This window comes from Nerophis lumbriciformis, linkage group LG11 (assembly GCF_033978685.3).
Source record: "Nerophis lumbriciformis linkage group LG11, RoL_Nlum_v2.1, whole genome shotgun sequence".
Taxonomy (NCBI): domain Eukaryota; kingdom Metazoa; phylum Chordata; class Actinopteri; order Syngnathiformes; family Syngnathidae; genus Nerophis; species Nerophis lumbriciformis.
In genome coordinates, this window is record NC_084558.2 from 49333328 (window position 1) to 49360827 (window position 27500).

Here is a 27500-nt window from a genome sequence, read left to right on the forward strand (position 1 = left end):
TGTGTGAGGGGATTTCAGTCGTGTGTATGAGAGGATTTCAGTAGTGTGTGTGAGAGCATTTCAGTAGTGTGTGTGAGAGGATTCCAGTAGTGTTTATAAGAGGATTTCCATAGTGTATGTGAGCGTTTCAGCAGGATGTGTGAGGGGATTTCAGTCGTGTGTATGAGAGGATTTCAGTAGTGTGCATGAGAGCGTTTCAGTAGTGTGTGTGAGAGGATTTCAGTAGTGTGTGTGAGGGGATTTAAGTCGTGTGCATGAGAGGATTTCAGTGGTGTGTGTAAGAGCGTTTCAGTGGTGTGTGTGTGTGTGCGTGTGAGAGAGCATTTTAGTAGTGTGTATGAGAGGATTTCAGTGGTGTGTGAGAGGATTCCATTAGTGTTTATAAGAGGATTTCCATAGTGTGTGTGAGCATTTCAGTAGTATGTGTGAGGGGATTTCAGTCGTGTGTATGAGAGGATCTCAGTAGTGTGTGTGAGAGCGTTTCAGTGCTGTGTGTGAGAGGGATTTCTGTAGTGTGTGTCGGGGTGTTTCAGTAGTGTGTGTGAGGGGATTTCAGTAGTGTGCGTGAGAGGATTTCAGTGGTGTGTGTAAGTGTTTCAGTGGTGTGTGTAAGAGTGTTTCAGTGGTGTGTGTGTGTCTGTATGTGTGTGTGTGTGTGTGTGTGTGTGTGTGTGTGTGTGTGTGTGTGAGGATTTAGATAGTACTTTATTAATCCCAGAGGGGAAATTAGATAATAATAATAATAATAATAATAATTACATTTCAGTAGTGTGTGTGAGAGCATTTCAGTAGTGTGTGTGAGAGGATTTCAGTAGTGTGTGCGAGAGCGTTACAGTAGTGTGTGTGAGAGGATTTCAGTAGTGTGTGCGAGAGCGTTACAGTAGTGTGTGAGAGCGAGATAAAGGAACATCTGGGTACCTGTCACCGTGATTGTGTTTGTGTTTCTTCGCCTGCACTTTATTGGTTTTTTTCTTCTTGGTCTTCTTCTTCTGTTCTGATTCCGAGTCGCTAGATTCGCCGGAACTCTTCCCGGAATCAGTGGAGCTCTTGTCAGACTCGCTTTCGTCCTCCTCGCTGGTGCTGCCGGACTCTGTGCACAACAAAGTTTCAGTTCTGCGTCGTCTATACTATAAAGCCAGAGTCCGTTTTGAGGCTAACCTTCGCTACTACTACTGCTACTGCTACTACTAGTACTACTATTAGTACTACTGCTGCTGCCGTCATCGTCGCTGCTGTCAGACGCTTTCTCCTTTTTGTCGTCATCCTCATCCGAGTAGAACTTGTCATCCGAGTTAGTAGTCTTGGACTTCCCGAGCAGCGGAGCCCACTCTTTCACCTAAATATGGCGCAGGGAAACAAAGCTGTCAGAATAATTGTATCTAAGTTATCACAAAACTTTGTGTTACATTGAGTTCAGCTCGCCCTGCGAGCAGACAAAAGCTGTCTTTGATCCTACCAAGCAGAAGGCTTGTAAAACTCCACTGTGTACGATGGGAAGCGACATGAAGGCGTCGGTTTCTTTGATGTATTGCAATCCACAGGAAGATTTTGTCTTTATCCGAGATCTACAAAGCGGAGAGGAGGCAGGGCCTGACCTCCCTCCAGGCACCTTTTCTTTGAACTGTTTTGTAACCAAAGGCGGCGGCTGTTTACGACCCCCATCCCTTAGAAACAGCTGTTGCCATGTAATCAGGGAAAGTCCAAATAAAAGAGGAGGCGTACAATCTTTCGTCAGAGCGTGGTGGAACACTGTACAAGGGTACAGGTGTACGCGCTCTCCTCATTGAGCCAAATTTAATTCTGTCTCTGTTTGATTCTTTGCTTTTTGTCTTGCTTAATAGATGTCATCAGTGTTTGAACCTGACAAAAGCCATCAGAAACGCTTTCTAAAGCTGAAAAAAACAACAACTCTACATCCTAAAACAAAGCCTTGGGTTCTGCTAAGTATCCATCATACAGCTATGGACCCGAGAGTTGAAAGTTTGATTGTTTTGCTTTTCTTCGGCAATTATGCTAACGAGGGCCGGCCGATGAAACAATATCAATATTTTATTGTCACTTGCATACAAAACATTCCAACTTGGATTGTTTCCCTGGCTTCGAGACTCTCCCGAAGGAAAACAAACTCCCATCTTGTCTCTCATGGACACACACCTGTTGTTATTGTTGACTTTGGACTGACTGGCGGCTGCAATCACACTAAGGCCGCGGAACAGAGACACGTCGCAGGCTTACACACACACACATGCATCCACAATAAATATACGCCACACCCTCTCAACGCTTGAATCCCTTAGGGGCGATGGACGGCTGACTAGCGTTTAAAACAGCAGCAGCCGGCCTCCGTAGCTCCCACTCCTTCCCCTCTGTTGCAAGTTTTGTTGATTCTATGTAACTTGTTTATGTGTGCTACGGTTATGAAGTTTTTTTCCGTAGTCTCAGTCTGGACCCCCTCCCTGGAGTCCTGCCTTTGACTGAATATTTTTTTACTCCCCCCCCACCCAATGTTTACCTGATTCGCTCCTTTTTTTGTAAGGGGCGCCGGAAATTGGCAGCCTGTCAGCTCCCTGTACTGTTTGTCATATTTTGAATGGGATTGTGCTGAAAATCTAATTTCCCTTTGGGGAGTATTTCTGAATCTGAATCTGAATGTAGACACGTAATCGATATCAATTTAAAAAAATGCGTTCGATCATTTTTTTGCTTTTATGTCGTTGCAAAGCAAGGTTGGTTGCATGAACAAAGGCACTCGCTCTCTGGTAACCCAACAACACAGGAAGTGATCACTGATCAGTGGGAGTGACACGCTGACAGCCAATCAGGTAACGGTATCGTGGTGATTATCATACCGAATAGAACATTGCGAGAATCGGTTTGAATCAAGAATCGTGTTAAATCGAGAATCGATTCTGAATCAAATCGCCACCCCAGGAATCGGAAACGCATCCAATCGTTAGGTGCCTAAAGATTGACGCCCCTGCAGGCTACTATTAGCATTAGCGATTTCACATGGCGATTTTGACACCTCCAAGCTTATTAAGGAAAACTACAACTAAGATGAATGTTTCAATGAAACAGCTGGCATGTAGTAAGCACAATACTTACAGTACAAACATTTGTAGGGCGCAACATAACACATTTACTTCCTAGTTAGACAACATACCATAGATAGCCGATACAGCAGAGGTGCACAAAAAAATCGATTCACATCCAGATCGCGATCCTTATTCATCCCGATTCTAACACTATGTATGTTTTCATTCATAGTTTTGATGCCTTCAGTGACAATGTAAATAGTCATGAAAAAAAAGAACACGCATTGAATGAGAAGGGGTGTGTCAGAAATGTTGGCCTGTAATGTATATATTAAATATGTATATTTCATAAATTAACTGTCAATAGAATTTCAGTGCAAACGAAAATACAGCTTCACCACTTTAGTCATCATTTTTGTGCTAAACCTCCAAAGCATGGGTGTCAACTCTTCCGGGCTGCAATATACACCCCCGCCCCCACAACAATGCCCCCCACAACCCTGCCCACCTCAACCGACGCACGGAGGGGGGGGGGCTGCATGGGATTCTGGGTATTTGTTTTGTTGTGTTTATGTTGTGTTACGGTGCGGATGTTTTCCCGAAATGTGTTTGTCATTCTTGTTTGGTGTGGATTCACAGTGTGGCGCATATTTCTAACAGTGTCAAAGTTATTTATATGGGCACCGTCAGTGTAACCTGTATCGCTGTTGGACAACTATGCATTGCATTTACATGTGTGTGCGTGCTGAAGTGCCACATATTTTGTGATCGGGCCGGCACGTTGTTGGAATGGATGAAAAGCAGACGTGACGACAGCTCGTGGAGGACGATAAACGCAGTGCCTTTAAAGCACGCCCCCAAGACTGTGGTCCGGGTGGAATACGAGATATAATGACTGATGAACAACTTTGTTCGATAATGAAGGTTGCCTCAGCTCAAAGACATTTGACATTAATGAACTAGCATCCAAGAAAAGATGGCAGGTATCTGGCTTGGGCACATCAGATTAGATCAGTGTGTTGCAAACTGAGCAGTTTAAAGTCCTGAATGGTTGGTTTATTCATTGTTTTTTTATTTTCTAATTTATTAGCCTGTGGAAAAAGTTAATGTTGATATTTACCTCAGAAGGCTGCAAATAGAAAAAAGGCATTCCATTTTTTATTTAAATTGTATTTGATATGCCATTGATATTTTTTAATTATTATTATTATTATTTGAAACTCGATTTTGCATGTCTCTATAAAGTTATATAAGCCTTGCTTGTTCAATATTCAATGCAAAACTTGTTTGGGTCCCTATTAAAAGGTTAATTTGTTCAACCTTGGCCCGCGGCTTTGTTCAGTTTTAAATTTTGGCCCACTCTGTATTTGAGTTTGACACCCCTGCTCTAAAGGAATAGTGGCCACATGCGTGGACAGCTACCTTTTAGCTCTTATTTCCAAAATTGTGTACACTACTGAATTGGGGTCTTATGGCCGCATATTTGGACACTTATACTGCCATCTGGTGGTGTCAGAAGAGTATAACATACAATGGAATTTGGAGAAAAAAAAAAGTGTAAAAATAAGAATTAGCATGTCACTAAACATGAAGTACACGTTTGTGTACTTATGGACTAAAAGTACATCATATCAAAAGATGATTCTTAGTTTGTATTCTAATTAGGGTCCAATAAGTCCAAATAGCAAAGAGAAATAAAAAAAAGCATGTAAACAAACAGCTTGGGCCTTGAGAGGTTAAGTAACTTCTCTATGACTTTGGCTCAGGACTTCTCCTGTCTGTTTGAGATTGTCATTACTGCCACAAGTGGTGGAAAACTGTACTGCAACCAGATACCGCTGCGGCCCCAACAATGGTTAAATCATAGCTCATTTGCATTTAGTCTGGTAAAACATTGTGTTCGCAGTAGGGCACTAAATTCCAGCATTAATGCTATATTTTTGGCTTCAAAGTGTTCGAAACAATCAAACATGAAAGGAGAGTGTGAGGCCTTACTGGCTCGATGACCTCCACGTTCCTCACAGACTGGTCGGGCGCCACCGCGGGCCAATCGGAGAGCTCCTGGTAGCCGGCAGCTTTACTGTTGAGGCTGTGAGACAGCGTTCCCAACTGGAAACGATCCCTATCTAAAAGCAGAAAAGAGATAAGGGTGAAGGAAAAGACTTAAGACTGACATTAAGAATGACAAGGGCGGTTAGCGCTTTTCCATCCAGACGGTGTGAAAGCGCCTCTGACTGTTAATGGTGAAGAAAACGCTCGGAGGAAGCTAATGGAAAACCCACAGCCCCCGTAATAATTGACCCATCTCATTATTCCTAAGAAAAGTGCCCTTCAGAGAACACCTGAATAATAAAAGCTGTCTCCGGTGATAAATAAACCTTTTTTATTTCCATTTAAATGTACCTTTGAAGGCCGACTCCAGCATCGGGGCGGGCTTGGGCGCCAGCAGGATGCGCCGGGCGTACTTGTTGAGGGCGCCGCTCTTGTCGCCGGGCACGATCAGCTGCCGTATGAAGCGGGTGCGATCCCGGATGTCGTAGCTGGGGTCGTACTTGCCCAGGTTGAGGATGTACTGGGTCAGCAGTTTGGTCTGAGGGGAGTGGGATGGATGACGACACTGATGAATGGGCGAGCATTGTCCTATCCTCTACTGCAGACCTGGGCAAATTAAGGCCCGGGGGGACGCGTGCGGCCTGTTAAGCTTTTCAATCTGGCCCGCCGGACATTCCCAAATTATTGTTTTTTGTTTTTTAAGATTGAAAGTGTAGCTGCCTTTATGATGTGCAGTGATGTTTTCAAATGACTAAGTCTTGAACTATACAAAAGTATTTCAATGGTTGGAATCTGCGCTTTTGCATGATGTACTAGTTACTATTAGCATACCTGCCAACTTTTGAAATCAGAAAAACCTAGTAGCCAGGGTCCAGGGGTTGCAGGCCCCGGTAGGTCCAGGACAAAGTCCTGGTGGGGGGTTCAGGCTTCGCCCCCCCCGACGCAAAATGATTATTAGCATTCAGACAGGTTAAAATGTTGCTAAAACCATCACTTTTCTATCAGTCACAGTGACTTTTCAAAACAAAAATATTACAGCAAAAATCATATGGGTTGATTGACATGTTTATTCTGTAAGCTAACTTCAATAGTTTGAAATTATTTTGACAGTTAATGCCAGTTATCCTGTCAACCTTTCACAAGACTTCAATTTGTTAATTGAAAGTATAAACAGTATAAACACTTTTTACAGTAAACAAATGGTAAAACAGTACTAAACAATTCCATTAAAAAAAAAAATTGGTGTCATTATTAACTTTCTGTTTAAGCTTGTATAATCTACTGCCTTGTTCAATTGTAAAAAATATTCTGTGCCTAAAATTCACATTTCTATCACAATTATCATACTGTAAACATGGTAAGCTAACTTCATTCAAATTAATAGTCCTGTCAATAGCATGGAATTACAATTCAAATGTAGTTTTTTTGTAAGCCTTTCAAAAGAATTCAAAATATGAAACATTAATGACAATTAATTTAAGCCATCAGACACTTGAAAAGTGGCACATCACATCTCTAATGTAATCATTTTAACTTTTCAACAGAAATAGCACTGCAAAAATATTAAGGACATACTTCTGTATTTTGGTAGTTATGCTGTCAACATTTAACAAGATTTCTTCAACTTGGACTTGAAAGCATAAATAGTATAAACACTTTTAACAGTATAACAGTACTAAACAATTCCAACAGATAACATTGGTGTCATTACCTTTTTGTGGCTAAAATCCAAATGTATCCAAAGAATCTGTTTGGGCGACGAAAAACGTTGAAAGTTTTCCACTTGTATCGCTAGCAACGGCATTAGACTTGTGTTTTTTTGTCCCAACGTGGTCTTTTACATCGCTAATTCCTCCGTGTCCGATCGAAAAATCTTGTCTGCACAAGGTGCAATTCGCGTAGTTTTCACCCTTTTTGGAACGGATAATTATTCCCGGATAGGCTTTTGAATATTCTTCACGGAATGACTGCAGTTTTCTTTTCGGTTTAAGACTCGTTTGCGATTTTTCTCCGGCTGATTCCATGATCATTCGCTCGTTTGGAAACAATGGCAACAGGTGCCTCGTGCTTGGCAGCGGTGCTATAAATAGCCTCGCGCATGGCATTCGGAATGGCTCGATAGGAAGCTACGGGAAGCAGTGTCGATTGTCATTGTTGTTACGCGATTTCGTGAATAAAACTTAAAAAAAAATATTTTTTTTTAATTAATGAAAAACCGTATTTTTTATCACTGCAACCGTAACCCGGAATAGGTTGATGAAAACCGTACTAATTACGGGAAAACCGGAGTAGTTGGCAGGTATGTATTAGGGCTGCGAATCTTTGGGTGTCCCACGATTCGATATCGATTCTTGGGGTCACGATTCAATTATAAATAGATTTTTTCGATTCAACGCGATTCTCGATTCAAAAACGATATTTTTCCGATTCAAAAGGATTGTCTATTCATTCAATACATAGGATTTCAGCAGGATCTACCCCAGTCTGCTGACATGCAAGCAGAGTAGTAAAAAGCTTTTATAATTGTAAAGGGCAATGTTTTATCAACTGATTGCAATAATGTACATTTGTTTTAACTATTAAACGAACCAAAAATATGACTTATTTTATATTTGTGAGAATATTGGACACAGTGTGTTGTCAAGCTTATGAGATGCAATGCAAGTGTAAGCCACTGTGACACTATTGTTCTTTTTTTTTTTTTTTTTTTAATAAATGTCTAATGATAATGTCAATGAGGGATTTTTAATCACTGATATGTTGAAATTGTAACTAATATTGATACTTTTGTTGATAATATTAATTTTTTCCCACTACTTTTGGTTTGTTCTGTGTGGTGTTTGTGTCTCCTCTCAATTGCTCTGTTTATTGCAGTTCTGAGTGTTGCTGGGTCGGGTTTGCTTTTGGAATTGGATTGCATTGTTATGGTATTGCTGTGTATTGTTTTGTTGGATTGATTAATTAAAAAATAAAATAAAAAAATAAAAAATAAAATAGATTTTTGGTTCATTTAATAGTTAACAAATTTACATTATTGCAATCAGTTGATAAAACATTGTCCTTTACAATTATAAAAGCTTTTTACTACTCTGCTTGCATGTCAGCAGACTGGGGTAGATCCTGCTGAAATCTATGTATTGAATGAATGGACAATCCTTTTGAATCGGAAAAATATCGTTTTAGAATCGAGAATCGCGTTGAATCGAAAAAAATGAATATGAAAATGCGCGGGCATGCTGATGAGTCAAATAGCATTCATTGCTAACACCGGCCTGCTAAATGACCAATCACGAGTCATTAGCCATTAGCAATGTAAATGTGGCCGCTGGTGGAGGACGATTGTGCTTGATTAGCTCGTTAATAGGACTCCCGCTAACAGTAAGTGTTTGTGTGTGTGTGTGTGTGTGTGTGTGTGTGTGTGTGTGTGTGTGTGTGTGTGTGTGTGTGTGTGTGTGTGTGCGTGCGAGAGGGAGACTGTACTGTAAGAGCAGCCGTTAGCGACATTCACCTCACACACACACTACTGAAATCCTCTCATACATACTGAGTATTACACACTGTGAGAATCATTTTGAGAGGATTTCAGTAGTGTATGTGAGAGGATTTCTGTAGTGTGTGTGTGAGAGGATTTCAGTTGTGTGTATGAGAGGATTTCAGTAGTTTGTGTAAGAGCTTGCTTGGTTCTGTGTGGTGTTTGTGTCTCCTCTCAATTGCTCTGTTTATTGCAGTTCTGAGTGTTGCTGGGTCGGGTTTGCTTTTGGAATTGGATTGCATTGTTATGGTATTGCTGTGTATTGTTTTGTTGGATTGATTAATTAAAAAATAAAAAATAAAATAGATTTTTGGTTCATTTAATAGTTAACAAATTTACATTATTGCAATCACTTGATAAAACATTGTCCTTTACAATTATAAAAGCTTTTTACTACTCTGCTTGCATGTCAGCAGACTGGGGTAGATCCTGCTGAAATCTATGTATTGAATGAATAGACAATCCTTTTGAATCGGACAAATATCGTTTTAGAATCGAGAATCGCGTTGAATTGAAAAAAATCGATTTTGAATCGAATCGTGACCCCAAGAATCGATATTGAATCGAATCGTGGGACACCCAAAGATTCACAGCCCTAACTGTCACCACCTGTCACATCACCCCCTGACTTATTTTGAGGTTTTTGGTGTTTTCCTGTGTGTAATGTTTTAGTTCTTGTCTTGCGCTCTTATTTTGGTGGCTTCTTCTCTTTTTTTGGGGTATTTTCCTGTAGCAGTTTCATATCTTCCTATGAGCGATATTTCCCGCATCGACTTTGTTTTTATCCTTCTTCGTGGGGACATTGTCGATTGTCATGTTCGTATGTACATTGTGGACGCCGTCTTTGCTCCACGGTAAGTCTTTGCTGTCGTCCAGCATTCTGTTTTTGTTTACTTTGTAGCCAGTTCAGTTTTAGTTTCGTTCTGCATAGCCTTCCCTAAGCTTCAATGCCTTTCCTTAGGGCAGGGGTCGGCAATCCGCGGCTCTTTGATCACTCTGATGCGGCTCAGCTGCATACTTGCCGACCCCCCCGATTTTCCGGGAGACTTCCGGATTTCAGTGCCTCTCGCAGAAAACTCCCGGGATTAATGTTCTCCGATTTTCACCCTTACAATAATAATAAGGGCGTGCCATGATGGTACAGCATTTAGCGCCCTCTACAATCTGTATAAACAGCGTGCCAGCCCAGCCTCTTGTTATATGCATCTTCTGCTTGCTCACGTGAGTGACAGCAATGCATACTTGCTCAACAGCCACACAGGTTACACTGACGGTGGCCATATAAAACAACTTTAACACTCTTACTAATAATGCGCCACACTTTGAACCAAAACCAAACAAGAATGACAAACACATTTCGGGAGAACACAACATAAACACAACAGAACAAATACCCAGAATCCCATGCAGCCCTGACTCTTCCGGGCTACATTATACACCCCTGCTACCACCAAACCCCGCCCCCACCCCAACCCTGCTCCCTCACACATCAACCCCCCCCCCCCCCCCCCCCCTTCTGTGCGTCGGTTGAGGTGGGCGGGTTTGGTAGCGGGGGTGTATAATGTAGCCCGGATTCTGGGTATTTGTTCTGTTGTGTTTATGTTGCGTTACGGTGCAGATGTTCTCCCGAAATGTGTTTGTCATTCTTGTTTGGTGTGGGTTCACAGTGTGGCGCATTATTGGTAAGAGTGTTAAAGTTTTTTATACCGCCACCGTCAGTGTAACCTGTGTGGTTGTTGACCAAGTATGCCTTGCTGTCACTTACGTGAGCAAGCAGAAGCCCCATACAACGTGTGGCTGGGCCGGCACGCTGGTTGTAGTGGGCGCTAAATGCTGTACCATCACGGCACGTTCAAGAGAATAGTTGCCCTGAAATTCGTAGTCTGCCGGGAAAATCGGGAGGGTTGACAAGTATGACGCTGTCAAGCACCATTCATATAAAGCCCGCACTAACATTCAATTTTCATATTAAGGTGTGGGCCGCGTGTCTGAGATCCTTGGTTTATACATAGCACTAAGCAAAAAAAAAAAAACTTTGTATGCAGCGTTATTTCATTTTAAATTTCAAAATATTTTTGTGGCTCCCATTGTTTTCTTTAATTTGTGAAACTGGTCAAAATGGCTCTTTGACTGGTAAAGGTTGCCGACCCCTGTCCTAGGGGCACTTACTCACTTTGTTTATTTTTTGTTTAAGCATTAGATACCTTTTTACCTGCACGCTGCCTCCCGCTGTTTCCGACATCTACAAAGCAATTAGCTACCGGCTGCCACCTACTGATATGACCCAACCCTCGTCCTGTCCCACAGACCCAGTCCCCCCTCGCTTTTTTTAAAGAAGTCTGGGACTCTATTGACTTGTCTGTTAGGGACATCATCAACAGCAGCTTGATTTCTGGCAGTGTGCCCTCTTTTTGTAAAGGAGCTGTTGTTGAGCCTTTGATCAAAAAAACAGGTCCTGATCCTACAAGTTTGTCAAATTATCGGCCCATTTCTAAATTACCTTTTGTGTCAAAAATTTTGGAGAAATGTGTTTTGGCGCAACTACAGCCTTTTTCAGATGAAAATAGCACTTTAGATCCATTTCAGTCTGGATACAAAGCTTTGCACAGTACTGAATCTGCACTTTTAAAGGTTTTTAATGATTTGCTTTTAATGTCTGATTCTGGCAGCTCTGCCATTTTAGTGCTTTTAGATCTTACAGCTGCCTTTGACACAGTCCACCACACAATTCTTTTAGATCGCCTGAGAGACTGTGTGGGTGTCAGGGGGACTGCATTAGAGTGGTTCAGATCCTACCTGTCAGAAAGGTCCTTCTCTGTCAGGCTGGGGGACGCCACTTCTTCTTCTGCTCCGCTTTACTGTGGTGTGTCCCCCAGGGATCTATTCTAGGCCCCATCCTGTTCGCTCTATATCTCCTCCCTCTTGGAGAGATTTTTAAGAGGCATGGAGTGTCTTGTCACTTTTATGCAGACGACTGCCAAATTTATATGCCTATTTCAAAAGGCCACGGCCCCCTGACACCTCTTCTCAACTGTCTATGCCACGTCAAGGCTTGGTTAGCCCAGAATTTTTTAATAATGAATGAGGGAAAAACGGAAATTTTAGTGTTTGGTCCGGCCCTCACTGACTTGGGACCATTGCAGAATGATGTGCGTCCCAAAGTCACCAGCCTTGGCGTCACTATTGAGTTTGAGTTTATTTCGAACATGCAAGTATACAACATGATACATCACAATCTCCAGTTTCTCTTTTCAACATGTTCGAAAAGGAGTAGGAAGAAGCAAAGCTTATTTAATCCTACCCCTTTTCTTTTACATGACAGTTGCTAAAACTTTTGTTCAAATCAAATCAAATCAAATCAACTTTATTTATAGAGCACATTTAAAATTTACCACAGGGGTAGCCAAAGTGCTGTACAATGAGCAGGTTAAAAGATAAAACGAGTACCGAGCAAACACAACACAACACAAACAGAACACGATAAAAAATAAATAATTAAAATAGAATTAATAAAAACATAAAAACATAAAAACAGGATCACAGCAGGTGTATTATGGGGCGCCATTGCAGTATGGATATCACTCAGTGTTAAAAGCCATGGAATAAAAGTATGTTTTTAAGAGAGATTTAAAAACAGGAAGAGAGGAGGCTTGTCTAACACTCAGGGGTAGGTCGTTCCAGAGCTTGGGAGCAGCAACGGCGAAAGCTCTGTCACCTCTAAGCTTCAGCCTTGTGTCAGGGACCGTCAACAGCAGCTGATCGGCTGATCTTAAGGATCGGGTGGGGCAGTAAGGCTGAAGGAGGTCGGAGAGATAGGTTGGCGCGAGGTTGTTTAGACATTTAAAAACAAATAAAAGGAGTTTAAAATGTATTCGGTAACGCACAGGGAGCCAGTGAAGGGACGCTAAAATAGGGGTGATGTGCTCACGTCTGCGGGTCTGTGTTAGCAGACGAGCAGCAGAGTTCTGCACGAGCTGCAGGCGGGCGAGGGAGGCCTGGCTAATGCCAACATACAGGGCATTACAATAATCAAGACGAGTCGAGATAAAAGCGTGGATTAATTTCTCAAGATCATGTCTTGATAGAAGCGGTTTCACTTTCGCTATTTGGCGTAATTGATAAAAGCTTTTTTGAACGACGCTGCTGATTTGTTTTTCGAATTTAAAATCTGAGTCGAACTTTACCCCCAGGTTTGTGACAGAGTCGCTGAGATACGGGGTCAGAGTGCCGAGGTCAACGTTGGGGGAGGGAGAGCGACTTGGACCGAACAACATAACTTCTGTTTTATCTTCATTTAGGCTCAGGAAGTTAGCTGAAAGTTCACTTCCTGTTCTCAATTTATTCACAATATACTCCATAAGTAATCACAATAAAATAAGTAAATAAATAATAATTGGTGAAGTAAGTTACATTTCATATGTTGAGATAAGTAAGATTATTTTGTGAGTGAAAGAATGAAAGAATGGACGAGTTAAATAAATACAGAATATTTATCATGGTTCTTCTTCTTTGTACTTTGTAAACACTTTAAGTTTGAAGAGTTTCTTGAAGTGGATCATATTAGTACATTGTTTGATTGCTTTGCTTAATCCATTCCATCATTTAATTCCACATACTGATATACTGAAGGTCTTAAGTGTTGTACGTGCATACAAATGTTTTAAATTACATTTCTCTCTAAGATTATATTTCTCCTCTTTTTTTGAGAAGAATTGTTGTATATTCTTGGGTAGCAGGTTATAGTTTGCTTTGTGTATAATTTTAGCTGTTTGCAAATTCACTATGTCGTAGAATTTCAGAATCTTTGATTCAATAAATAAAGGATTTGTGTGGTATACTATAGACAGCCATTTTAAACAAGTCAATGGCGTTTTAAAATCGTGTTTTTATCATCTTCGTCTTTTAGCAAAGGTAAAACCGTTTTTATCTTCTAACCTTTTTGAACAAGTCGTGCATGCTTTTATTTCAAGTCGCCTGGACTACCGCAATGCACTTTATGCTGGCATTAGCCAAAAAGCTCTCTCCCGGTTGCAGTTAGTCCAGAACGCGGCAGCACGACTTTTAACAGGGGCCAGGAGACGCCAGCATATAACCCCAATCTTTGAGAGTTTGCACTGGCTCCCTGTTCATTTTAAAATTGATTTTAAAACCTTGCTGTTTGTTTTTAAAGCTTTACATGGACTGGCACCTCAGTATATCTCGGACCTCATCCAAACTTACAATCCTGCGCGCGCTCTGAGGTCCGAGAGCCAGCTCCAGCTCCAAGACGAGACTTAAAACCAGGGGAGACAGGGCCTTCTCTGTGGTCGGCCCTAAGCTCTGGAACACTCTGCCCCTCCATGTTCCAACTGCTCCCACAGTGGAGTGTTTTAAGTCTCGTCTTAAGACCCACTTTTATTCTCTGGCTTTTAACACTACGTGAGTTGTGTGGTCCTCTGTTGTCCTCTGTGTTTTTAAAATGTTGATTTCTATTTACCGTATTTTCCGCACTATAAGGCGCACCTAAAAACCACAAATTTTCTCAAAAGCTGACAGTGCGCCTTATAACCCGGTGCGCTTTATATATGGATAAATATTAAGATTCATTTTCATAAAGTTTAGGTCTCGCAACTACGGTAAACAGCCGCCATCTTTTTTCCCCGTAGAAGAAGCGCGCGGTGCATGCTGGGATATGTGACGTTTCATTTCCATTTGTGTGTTTATGTAAAGACCCCAAAATGGCTCCTATTAAGTGTGTTGTCTGTCTAATTATAAATAATGCAGACGAGGCGTGTTAACTGAGTTCTCAACGTTTACTCACAGCGTGCTCATAACCACATTCTAACTCCCAGCATACAACAACGCTTCTCAGGGCTACCGCGCATGCTCGTAACTATCGTTGCATGCTGGGTAGTGTAGTTGTTATATTTGCTAGCTCATAACAGCACATTGAGAGACACGCTTACGCGCTTAATTCAATACTCGCCGTCATTCCGGGTGGATTGACAAAAGACCTCCAGCCGCTAGATATTGGTGTCAACAGGGCATTCGAAGCTAGACTGCTAACTGCGTGGGAACAATGGATGACAGAAGGCGAACACACCTTCACTAAGACGAGGAGGCAGCGCCAGACGACGCCAACATCTGCCAGTGGATCGTAAATTTGCCCAACTTTTCACTTCGGACACCGAAGACGAAGGATTTACGAATGAAGAATAACTTCAGAAAGTGAGCGCTATGTTTATTTTGTGTGTTGTGACATTAACGTTCGAGCAACATTATGTTGCTATTGCTCTGCACTATTTTGAATTTTACTATGTTTGTGATTGTACATTTTGGGAGTGAACAGAGTTGTTAGAACGCTGGTTTTTAATATATTATTAAAGTTTGACTGACCTATCTGACTGTTTTTTTGACATTCCCTTTAGCGCAGCGTAGGCGCGGCTTATAGTCCGGGGCGGCTTATTGGTGGACAAAGTTATGAAATATGCCATTCATTGAAGGTGCGGCTAATAATCCGGTGCGCCTTATAGTGCGGAAAATACGGTACTGTTTAAATTGGTTTTACCCTTTTGAAATTGTTTTTAATCATATTTATTTTATATTGTTTTTAATTGTGTTTAATATTGTTGTGCAGCACTTTGGAAACATTTTGTTGTTTAAATGTGCTATATAAATAAAGTGGATAGGATTGGATTGGATGGAAGAGTATTACACGGTTACTCTGCCGAGCTCTAGACAGCACCGAAACTCAACAACAACACATCATTTGCAGACTAGAATTACTGGTTTGCAAAACATATTTTTAACCCCAATAGGTGAAATTAGATAAACTCCCACGGCACACCAGACTGTATCTCACGGCACATTAGTACACTGCAGTACCCATCCTCAAGCATCAGTTAGCGTGTGGTACCTGCTTGGAGTTGGTCAGGTACAGCTTGGCGGCCAGGTTGACCGCCTGCAGCTTCACGATGTCCTCCTCCACCGTGAAGGTCTTGGCGATTTTCCGCAGCACGTCGGGCGCGATCTTGGACACCCGCTCGCAGTACTCGCCCATCAGCCACAGGATGCTCGCCCGGGCCATGGACACCTGCGGGTCGGAGGGAGATTCAACCCGTTTGTCCGTGTTCCTCCCAGCACAAACATTGACGCCGCTTACGGTGATTTTGTCAAAGAGCTTGGCCATGTGCTTGATGATCTCGCTGTGCTGGGTGGGCTGGGTCTGCAGCAGCTTGCGGATCACCACCACGCTCTCCGCCACCACGCCCTCTGCGGACATCACCACAGAACACACGGACGGGGGGGGACGCTTAAATCACATCAAAGGGGTTTTTCTGGAGGTGTTTTACCGTCTCTGTTGGACAGCAGCAGCACCAGGCCGTTGAGGCAGGTGTCCGTCACCTCCGAGATGTTGGTGGCGCACCGGCCGATGGCTTGGATGGTGGCCGCCGCGAAGGCTTTGTCCTGGCTCTTCACGTAAGTCTGAAAGGCACCCAGGACTAAGCGGGTTAAGATGGGCACCGTCCACATTTGTACCAATTCCCAGTACCTGGGAATCGATACCAGTAACCAACTGTACTTTTGTGATTGTTAATGAATGCTAATTGTATTTTTTAATGTAACATTTTAAAATAAGCTCACTATGATAACTGCTGTACAGTCTTGTTTTAATATCACATTTCAGTCTGATTGGCATCAAATGGCATTAGTGGTATCTATGGTATGTTGTCTAACTAGGAAGTAAATGTTGTGTTGCGCACTACAAGTGTTAATACTGTAAGTATAGTGCTCATTACACACCAGCTGTTTTTTTGTTTGTTTGTTTTTTTAAATTAAATCAACATAGAAAAAAACACACGATACACTTTCAACTACCGTATTTTCCGCACTATTAGCCGCACCTAAAAACCACAAATTTACTCAAAATCTGACAGTGCGGCTTATAACCCGGTGCGCTTTATATATGGATTAATATTAAGATTCATTTTCATAAAGTTTAGGTCTCGCAACTACGGTAAACAGCCGCCATCTTTTTTCCCCCGTAGAAGAGGAAGCGCTTCTTCTTCTACGCAAGCAACCGCCAAGGTAAGCACCCGCCCCCATAGAAGAGGAACCGCTTCTTCTTCTACTGTAAGCAACCACCCGCCCCCGTAGAAGAAGAAGAAGCGCGCGGATATTACGTTTCATTTCCTTTGTGTGTTTACATGTGTAAAGACCACAAAATGGCTCCTACTAAGCGACAGGTTTCCGGTTCATGAAAAGACGCAATCTCTCCATCCGCACACGGACTACTATTTCACAGCAACCGCCTAAAGACTTTCAAGAAAAGCTGGCTACTTTCCGTGCATATTGTAAAAACAAGATAGCTGAAAAAAAGATCCGGCCAGAGAACATTATCAACATGGACGAGGTTCCACTGACTTTTGATATTCCTGTGAACCGCACTGTGGATACAACGGGAGCACGTACGGTGAATATTCGCACCACAGGGAATGAGAAGTCATCCTTCACTGTGGTTCTAGCTTGCCATGCTAATGGCCAGAAACTTCCACCCATGGTGATATTCAAAAGGAAGACCTTGCCAAAAGAGACCTTTCCAGCCGGCGTCATCATAAAAGCTAACTCGAAGGGATGGATGGATGAAGAAAAGATGAGCGAGTGGTTAAGGGAAGTTTACGCGAAGAGGCCGGGTGGCTTTTTTCACGCAGCTCCGTCCATGTTGATATACGACTCCATGCGCGCCCACATCACGCTGGTTTTTAATATATTATTAAAGTTTGACTGACCTATCTGACTGTTTTTTTGACATTCCCTTTAGCGCAGTTAGATGCGGCTTATAACACGGGGCGGCTTATAGGTGGACAAAGTTTTGAAATATGCCGTTCATTGAAGGCGCGGCTTATAACCCAGGGCGGCTTATGGTGCGGAAAATACGGTAGTGCATCAACCCAAAAAAAAAACCTCCCTCCCCCATTCACACCCACTCACACAAAAGGGGTTGTTTCTTTCTGCTACCAATATTCTGGTTCCCACAACATGGAAAACACTTCTGCAAGGGACACAGTCCCTGAAGCACACTTGATTGTTTGTGCTGCTGGTCCACTAACATTTTCATTTAATTACTTTTTTTTTTTTTTTTTATGTAATTATTTGTATATTGTTTTACTTTCTTTTTTATCCAACAAAAGATTTATTTATCTTATCTTAAAAAAAAAAATTAAAAAAAAGGACCTTCTCTTCACCATACCTGGTTGTAAATGAAATTAGCTTCGTTTAAAGGGTTTTTTAAAAACCAGGTCCAGTCCAGATAATGTCCAAGTCGGGTTCAGCAACACACACCTTCATTCATGTACACTGAAATTTTTTTTTTTTTAAATAGAAAAATTAAACACCAGCTGTTTAATTTGTAACATTCATCTTAGTTGTAGTTTTCCTTAATACATTCACCAAAAATGATTCCCGGGCGCGACCACCGCTGCTGCTCACTGCTCCCCTCACCTCCCAGGGAGTGAACAAGGGGATGGGTCAAGTGCAGAGGACAAATTTCACCACACCTAGTGCGTGTGTGACAATCACTGATACTTTAACTTTACCTTAAGGTGTCGAAATCGCCATGTGAAATTGCTAATGCTAATAAAAAATTATAAGTCTTTAGGCACCTAACTCTTGGATGCGTTTCCGATTCCTGGGGTGACGATTTGATTCAGAATCGATTCTCGATTTAACACAATTCTTGCAATGTTCTATTTGGTAGGATAATGAATGAATGAAATATGAATGAAATAAGTTTATTTCGGTCATATAATCAACCATCAACCATTAACCATTTTGTGTGACCAGTTTAAGAGAACAGACTATACATATACAGTATAACAATCATACACATTTACACACAAAAGGAAAAGAAAAGAAAAGAAAAAGCATGACCGAAAAAGGAATAGGCTGAAGCCAAAGCTTATATTTGCCTATCCTATACCTTCACTGAAAATAAGATTACCTGGAACATCAATGTTAAAAAAAAAAAAAAAAATCAAAATCAATGGGATGAAAGTAATTGTTACTATATTTTATAATTTTCAATTATCTCACCTTTCAATGTTTTCTTAAACCTTAACAAAGTAATAAATAATAAAAAATAATCATGATGAAACGTTTTCAAAACGAGTTAAAAAAAAAAGTGTATATATATATTATTTTTATTGGTTTAAAAAAAAAAGATGCATAGTGTTAAAATCGGGATGAATAAGGATCGAGATCTGGATGTCAATCCATTTTTTTGCATCATATTCAAAGTCCTCATGTGTCCAGGGACGTATATCCTGAGTTTATAAACATAATATGAATTAAAAAAACCCGAAAGAAGATGATGTGATACCAAAAAATATTGATGTAATCATAGTAGTATCGACTAGATACGCTCCTGTACTTGGTATCATTACAGTGGATGTCAGATTCAACGGCGTTTGTTTACATTGTGACGCCGTGAGCTACAGTGTGTAGTCAAGCATGTTTAGCTATTCCTCGTCCTCCAGTGATAATGGTACTTGTAAGAAACTTATTTTATTTGTCGCCATGGAGACAACGATTAGTCATTTAGAAGTAGCTGCGGATGGACTTTAGCCGCTAGCTAGCTAGCCATGTCTTAAAGCACCTCTTCCTGAGGGCGTTTCAGTGTTATAACTTCACCTTTATCTTTACTTTTTAAGCCAAAATGCGTCCATTCTCCCTTTTCTGTCTACACACTGTGTCTGCTTGTAAGTACTCAGCGTGTGTGCGCTGCCGAACATGCTCCTCTGCTCGTAAACCAGCAATGCCACGACGACGGGGGCGCAGGGACGTGGGGGACCGGTACTTTTTAGAGGCGGTATAGTACTGAATATGATTCATTAGTATCGCGGTACTATACTAATACCGGTACACCGGTATTAGTACAGCATAGTATAAAGAGCAAACACAAACCTGAAACTCCCTCAGGATGGTGGAGATGTTGGCTTCATTCGCTAAGTTGGTCAGAATCTCCAACTGTGAGCAAATAGATAGGAAAATAGGAAAGGCATGAATTGTATTTAAAGGCCTACTGAAATGCGATTTTCTTATTTAAACGGGGATAGCATACTTGATCATTTCGCGATATTGCCATATTTTTGCTGAACGGAGAACATCGACGATAAAGTTCGCAACTTTTGGTCGCTGATAAAAAAGCCTTGCCTGTACCGGAAGTAGCAGACGAGTAGCGTGACGTCACAGGTTGTGGAGCTCCTCACATCTGCACATTGTTTACAATCATGGTCACCAGCAGCGAGAGCGATTCAGACCGAGAAAGCGACGATTTCCCCATTAATTTGAGTGAGGATGAAAGATTTGTGGATGAGGAAAGTGAGAGTGAAGGACTAGAGGGCAGTGGGAGCGATTCAGATAGGGAAGATGCTGTGAGAGGCGGGTGGGACCTGATATTCAGCTGGGAATGACTAAAACAGTAAATAAACACAAGACATATATATACTCTATTAGCCACAACACAACCAGGCTTATATTTAATATGCCACAAATTAATCCCGCATAACAAACACCTCCCCCCTCCCGTCCATATAACCCGCCAATACAACTCAAACACCTGCACAACACACTCAATCCCACAGCCCAAAGTACCGTTCACTTCCCCAAAGTTCATACAGCACATATATTTCCCCAAAGTTACGTACGTGACATGCACATAGCGGCACGCACGTACGGGCGAGCGATCAAATGTTTGGAAGCCGCAGCTGCATGCGTACTCACGGTACCGCGTCTGCGTATCCAACTCAAAGTCCTCCTGGTAAGAGTCTCTGTTGTCCCAGTTCTCCACAGGCCAATGGTAAAGATTGACTGTCATCTTCCGGGAATGTAAACAATGAAACACCGTCTGTGTTTGTGTTGCTGCAGTCGGCCGCAATACACCGCTTCCCACCTACAGCTTTCTTCTTTGCTGTCTCCATTGTTCATTGAACAAATTGCAAAAGATTCACCAACACAGATGTCCAGAATACTGTGGAATTTTGCGATGAAAACAGACGACTTAATAGCTGGCCACCATGCTGTCCTAAAATGTCCTCCACAATCCGTGACGTCACGCGCTGACGTCATCATACCGAGACGTTTTCAGCAGGATATTCCGTGCGAAATTTAAAATTGCACTTTAGTAAGCTATTGGCATGTGTTGCAATTTTAAGATTTCATCATTGATATATAAACTATCAGACTGCGTGGTCGGTAGTAGTGGCTTTCAGTAGGCCTTTAACACTTCAACCTGGGGTGTTTAAACCCGCAAATGCATTCATGTTTGTGGAGGGAGGTGTGGCCACAGCGCCTGCAGGGGCAAAGGTCACCGCCTCTGTCTACGGTGCTAAGGACGAGCACCATCGGATGAGGGCGGGGCATGTGCTGACGGCGAGACACAGCTGACAGGCGATTAGATTTCCCAGGTGGTACGTGTTAATCTAATCATCTGTTGTCTTTAACAGTGAGCGGCCGAGAGCAGGGGGGGGGGAGAGAGGATACGGACGTGACAGAAAAGTCACGTTCTGCGGGAGAAAGACTTTGATAAAATCTACGTCCATTAAAAACGTTAAAAACTGTGCCGAGGAACTGCTAGGAAGCAACTTCCACAATGTTATTTACAGAAGAGGCCAATAAAACAAAAAATGGCCTCCGGTCTTAAAGCAATGGCTATACAAGGACAACATATACCTTCAGTGTTTTGATGTGTGTGGTGTCTGTGGATCTGACATAGAAGCTCTTCATGAAGGGCTCAAACATCCCCTGTTTGGATCACATGATCACTCGTCAGCTTCATTAATCACAGATGGTTCTCATCACGGTTCTCCTCACCTTCCTCTGAATGGACATGGTGGCGATGTTCTGCAGCACCACGTACTGCACCTCTCTGTGCGGCGCAAACAAGAAAGTGAGCGGGGGCGCCGCGAGGCGTAGTGACTCCTCGCCGCGTGTGCTCACCTGTGGCTCCTCAGCAGCCGCACCAGCGACTTGGTGACAATGTTGACCTCCTGCTTGGGCGCCAGGTGCCAGTAGAGCTGAGCCACGGACATCACCACCTGGAACCACAGCCAAACAATCGGACACTGAATTGGCGGTGACTAGCGATTGGGGGCGAACGATACTGTGTCCATCCAGGCATGCATCACTTTAAGAAAGAATTTGGAGGAATGGCATGCCACGATTGATCTACAAAACCCAAAAGCAGTGAAGTTGTCACGTTGTGTAAATGGTAAATAAAAACAGAATACAATTATTTGTTAATCCTTTTCAACTTATATTCAATTGAATAGACTGCAAAGACAAGATATTTAACGTTCCAACTGGAAAACGTTGTTATTTTTTGCAAACATTAGCTCATTTGGAATTTGACGCCTGCAGCATGTTTCAAAAAAGCTGGCACAAGTGTCAAAAAAGACTGAGAAAGTTGAGGAATGCTCATCAAACACTTATTTGGAACATCCCACAGGTGAACATGCTAATTGGGAACAGGTGGGTGCCATGATTGGGTGTAAAAAGCAGCTTCCATGAAATGCTCAGTCATTCACAAACAAGGACGGGGCGAAGGGTCACCACTTTGTCAACAAATGCCTGAGCAAATTGTTTAAGAACAACATTTCTCAACCAGCTATTGCAAGGAATTTAGGGATTTCACCATCTACGCGCCATAATATCATCAAAAGGTTCAGAGAATCTGGAGAAATCTCTGCACGTAAGCGGCAATGCCCATGACCTTCGATCCCTCAGGCGGTACCGCATCAAAAACCGACATTAGTGTGTAAAGGACATCACCACATGGGCTCAGGAACACTTCAGGAAACAACTGTCAGTAACTACAGTTCGTTGGAAGTGCAAGTTAAAACTCTACTATGCAAAGCGAAAGCCATTTATCAACAACACCCAGAAACGTCGCCGGCTTCGCTGGGCCCGAGCTCATCTAAGATGGACTCATGCAAAGTGGATAAGTGTTCCGTAGTCTGACGAGTCCACATTTCTAATTGTTTTTGGAAACTGTGGACGTCGTGTCCTGCAGAACAAAGAGGAAAAGAACCATCCGGACTGTTCTAGGCGCAAAGTGTAAAAGCCAGCATGTGTGATGGTATGGGGGTGTATTAGTGCCCAAGGCATGGGTAACTTACACATCTGTGAAGGCGCCATTAATTCTGAAAGGTACATACAGGTTTTGGAGCAACATATGTTGCCATCCAAGCAACAATATCATGGACGACCCTGCTTATTTCAGCAAAACGATGCCAAGCCACGCGTTACAACAGCGTGGCTTTGTAGTAAAAGAGTGCGGGTGCTAGACTGGCCTGCCTGTAGTCCAGACCGGTCTCCCATTGAAAATGCGTGGCGCATTATGAAGCCTAAAATACCACAACGAAGACCCCCGGACTGTTGAACAACTTAAGCTGTACATCAAGCAAGAATGGGAAAGAATTCCACCTGAAAAGCTTCAAAAATGTGTCTCATCAGTTCCCAAACGTTTTACTGAGTGTTGTTAAAAGGAAAGGCCATGTAACACAGTGGTAAAAATGCCCCTGACACAACTTTTTTGCAATTTGTTGCTGCCATTAAATTCTAAGATAATGAATATTTGCAAAAAAAAAAAAAAAAGTTTCTCAGTGTGAACATGAAATATCTTGTCTTTGCAGTCTATTCAATTGAATATAAGTTGAAAAGGATTTGCAAATCATTGTATTTACCATTTACACAACGTGACAACTTCACTGCTTTTGTAAGTCGCCACGTGGTCAAAGAGAGCGAATGTTTTCCTTTTCATATTCACCCCGTGACGTACTTGGTTGTCCAAACTGGAGTGCGTGTACAAAACTCCCTCTGCGTGCGCTTTAAAATAACGCAGTTAAAAATAAGAATGCAGCAGCTCAAATGGAGAAAACTGCATGTTTTTTTTTTTTTAAACTCACTCGCATTTTCCTTCAATGTTGCCTTTATGTCCTCACAACTGCTTTCGCAGCGTTGAAGCGTTTCCTTATTTGGCAGCACTTTATTGTCACAGGACTGATTATCCAGCCCAGCGTCAAGGAGGACACGTGTCCATCCTTGCAGACAGCGTGTCGTCGATGAGGATGGAGAGCGTTAGCGGTGGCAGTTGAAGTGGGGAAGAACAACACAGCATGCGTCGCATTTTAATCAACACTTTCATTTGGGAGCGACACAGGCCTTGAGGCTGTCAGGTGATGGACATCCGCTCTTAGCGTGTGTATGCGTGAATTTCCTCCATCTCGGCGTTCAGACGGCGCTTCTCTTCTGCTGATAACAAAACTGCGACTCACCGCCGTGTTGCGGCTCTGCAGCAGAGGTTTGGTGTTCCTGAGCAGCAGCCGGTGATCAGGGTCCATGATGTAAGGCTTGGCGTCCGTCCGGTCCTGTTTCTCCTCCGAGTCCGAGTCGTAGAAGGTCTTCACGTCGTTTTCGTCAAACACGGCCCCCTGGGATCATGTCGACATGTCACTCAAACTGACACACACACATGCTGCATTCAAGGTGTCTGTTAAGGCAGAGGTGACCACACCTTTTTAGCAGGCGAGCTACTTTTCAAATGACCATGTCGAGGTTATCTACCTCATCGACAGGACTGTCTCAGAAAATTAGAATATTGTGATAAAATCCTTTATTTTCTGTAATGCAACTAAATAAATAAGAAGGTCTTATCTTTGTCCACGTGATGTCAGATGAAACAAAAATGGAGCTGTTTGGTGACAAAACTCAGCAATATGTTTGGAGGAGAAAAGGTGAGGCCTTTAATCCCAGGAACACCATTCCTACCGTCAAGCATGGTGGTGGTAGTATTATGCTCTGGGCCTTGTTCATTGACTGTTAATATCTGTTTTTTTTCTGTTTGAACATGTTCAATCTACACTTCTGTTAAAATGTAATAATCACTTATTCTTCTGTTGTTTGATACTTTACATTAGTTTTGCATGATACCACTAATTTAGGTATCAATCCGATACCAAGTAGTTACAGGATCATACATTGGTCATATTCAAAGTCCTCATGTGTCCAGGGACGTATTTACTGACTTTATAAACACAATATGAATTTTTTTAAAAGGAAAAATGATTGTGTGACGATAAAAAATATCGATCTAATCATAGTAGTATCGACTAGATAAGGTCCTGTACTTGGTATCATTACAGTGGATGTCAGGTGTAGATCCACCCATGGCATTTGTTTATATTGTGACGCCGGTGAGCTATTGTATACTCCTACGGTGTGTAGTGAAGCATGTTTAGCTATTCCTCGTCCTCCAGTGATAACAATACTTGTAAGAAACATACTTTATTTGTCGCCATGGAGACAAGGATTAGTCATTTAGAAGTAGCTAAAATATTGCCGACTGCAGATGGACGTTAGCTGCTAGCTAGCTAGCCATGTCTTAAAGCACCTCTTGCTGGGGGCGTTAACGTCACCTTTATCTTTAGTTTTTAAGCCAAAATGCGTCTGTGGAGGGGGGCGTGGCCTGCGGGCCAGCCGCGGAACGGGGTGTGTCAGGACCGGCCTCGAAGACAGCGACAGGAGCGTAGATGGCCCAGGTGGGCCTTGTTATCTAATCACCTGTCGCCTTCATTAGCAGCAGCTGTGATGAGATGAGGGGTTGGAGTTGGGAGGTGCCGCTGAGCGGACGCAGGAGAGGAAGATAGTTTGCTGGAAAGCAAAAGACTTTGCACTATTCTATGAAAATAAAACGGTGTTGTACCCGGAATTCCTGGCTCTCCTGGCAGAGTGTGGTGGTCTGAAGAACCCACTTTTCTGTCTACACACTGTGTCTGCTTGTATGTAGTCCGTGTGCGCGCGCTGCCGAAAATGCTCCTCTGCTCGCAAAACCAGCAATGTCACGACATGACGACGTGCCGTCATGCCCGGGAACCGGTACTTTTCAAACAGAGTATAGTACCGTTTTTGATTCGTCAGTACCGCGATACAGTACAACCCTATTCACCAGCATGAAAAAGTGTGTCGTTATAAACTACTATGAGGTGCCTGTAGGGGTGTAACGGTACACAAAAATTTCGGTTTGGTACGTACCTCGGTTTAGAGGTCACAGTTCGGTTCATTTTCGGTACAGTAAGAAAACAACAAAATATACATTTTTTGGTTATTTTTTTTACCAAATTTGTAAACAATGGCTTTATCCTTTTAACATTGGGAACACTATAATAATTCTGCCCAAGTTAATCAACATTAAACTGTCTCAAGTTGTTGCTCAGATTAAATAAAATGAAAAAAACTTTTCTTCTACATATAAAAAGTGCAACATTAAACAGTTTCAAGTCAACTCATCATGCTTAATTTATTACAGCATTTGGGAAGCCTGTAGTTGAATTTTATTATTTAAATGTTATATTTTTATCAACATGTGATAGCAGGGACCCTGCCATTCAAAACTACGCTGCTCCATTACTAATGATTAATGTAACTATAGCTGAAAAAAATAGTACAATAGCAATAGGAGAGACTATTCATCCCTGAACACCATGGAGTTCATGTAGGCTTAATGATGCAGTTGCATTATTACATCAACTATCAGAGACAGAAACTCTTCATTTAACATAACGTCCTTTTTTGCTGCTTCAACGCAGAAAAATGTCAAGTGAAATAACTTAGTTGTTAACTGTAGGTCAATAATGCTTGTTTTTTCGCTCAGACAGACAGGGCTTTGCTGTCCGTAACACACACACACACACACACGCAGGCATGCATGCACACACAAATAAGGCAACAAGAGAAGTATCCTACACTTCTCTTTTGTAAAGTAAATCTGAACAGCCGATACGGGCATCTACATCAACTATATGATTTGCCTAAGAAGCTGGACAGGACAAGAAAAAAAAAAAATGTTTAAAAAAAAAAAAAAATATATATATATATATATATATATATATATATATATACTTTTTTAACTTTAAAAAAAAAATATATATATATATATATATATATACACTTTTTTAACTTAAAAAAATAAAATAAAATAAAATAAAATATATATATATATATATATATATATTTTTTTTTTTTTTTAAGTTAAAAAAGTATATATATATATATATATATATATATATATATAATTTTTTTTTTTTTTTATTTATTTTTTTTTTAAGTTTAAAAAGTATATATATATATATATATATATATATTTTTTTTTTTTTTTTTTTTTCTTGTCCTGTCCAGCTTCTTAGGCAAATCATATAGTTGATGTAGATGCCCGTATCGGCTGTTCAGATTTACTTTACAAAAGAGAAGTGAAGGATACTTCTCTTGTTGCCATATTTGTGTGCGCATGCGTGCCTGCGTGTGTGTGTGTGTGTGTGTGTGTTACGGACAGCAAAGCCCTGTCTGTCTGAGAGAAAGACAAGCATTATTGACCAACAGTTAACAACTAAGTTATTTCACTTTACCTTTTTCTGTGTTGAAGCAGCAAAAAAGGACGTTATGTTAAATGAAGAGTTTCTGTCTCTGATAGTTGATATAATAATGCAACTGCATCATCAAGCCTACATGAACCCTATGGTGTTCAGGAATGAATAGTCTCTCCTAATGCTATTGTACTATTTTTTTCAGCTATAGTTACATTAATCGTTAGTAATGGAGCAGCCTAGTTTTGAATGGCAGGGTCCCTGCTATCACATGTTGATAAAAATATAACATTTACATAATAAAAATTACAACTACAGGTTTCCCAAATGCTGTAATAAATTAAGCATGATGAGTTGACTTGAAACGCATCCAAAAAAAATAAAAATAAAATATATATATATATATATATATATATATATATTTTAAAAAAAAAATATATATATATATATATATATATATATATATATATTTTTTTTTTTTTTTTT

General features: G+C 41.5%; 1 protein-coding gene across 1 annotated transcript in view; it reads right to left on the reverse strand.

Moving 5' to 3' along the window:
- Positions 1-27500, reverse strand: part of ap3b1a (adaptor related protein complex 3 subunit beta 1a) — a 174933-nt gene that overhangs the window by 96440 nt on the left and 50993 nt on the right. Inside the window, exons 8-19 of the mRNA XM_061966284.2 lie at positions 23931-24086; positions 21595-21692; positions 21469-21523; positions 21328-21399; positions 19561-19623; positions 15951-16083; positions 15761-15870; positions 15515-15691; positions 5439-5625; positions 5031-5161; positions 1159-1336; positions 919-1090 (exon numbers count right to left, since the gene is read on the reverse strand). Coding sequence (XP_061822268.1) covers positions 919-1090; positions 1159-1336; positions 5031-5161; positions 5439-5625; positions 15515-15691; positions 15761-15870; positions 15951-16083; positions 19561-19623; positions 21328-21399; positions 21469-21523; positions 21595-21692; positions 23931-24086 — 1532 coding nt within the window. The remainder of the gene's footprint in view (positions 1-918; positions 1091-1158; positions 1337-5030; positions 5162-5438; positions 5626-15514; positions 15692-15760; positions 15871-15950; positions 16084-19560; positions 19624-21327; positions 21400-21468; positions 21524-21594; positions 21693-23930; positions 24087-27500) is intronic.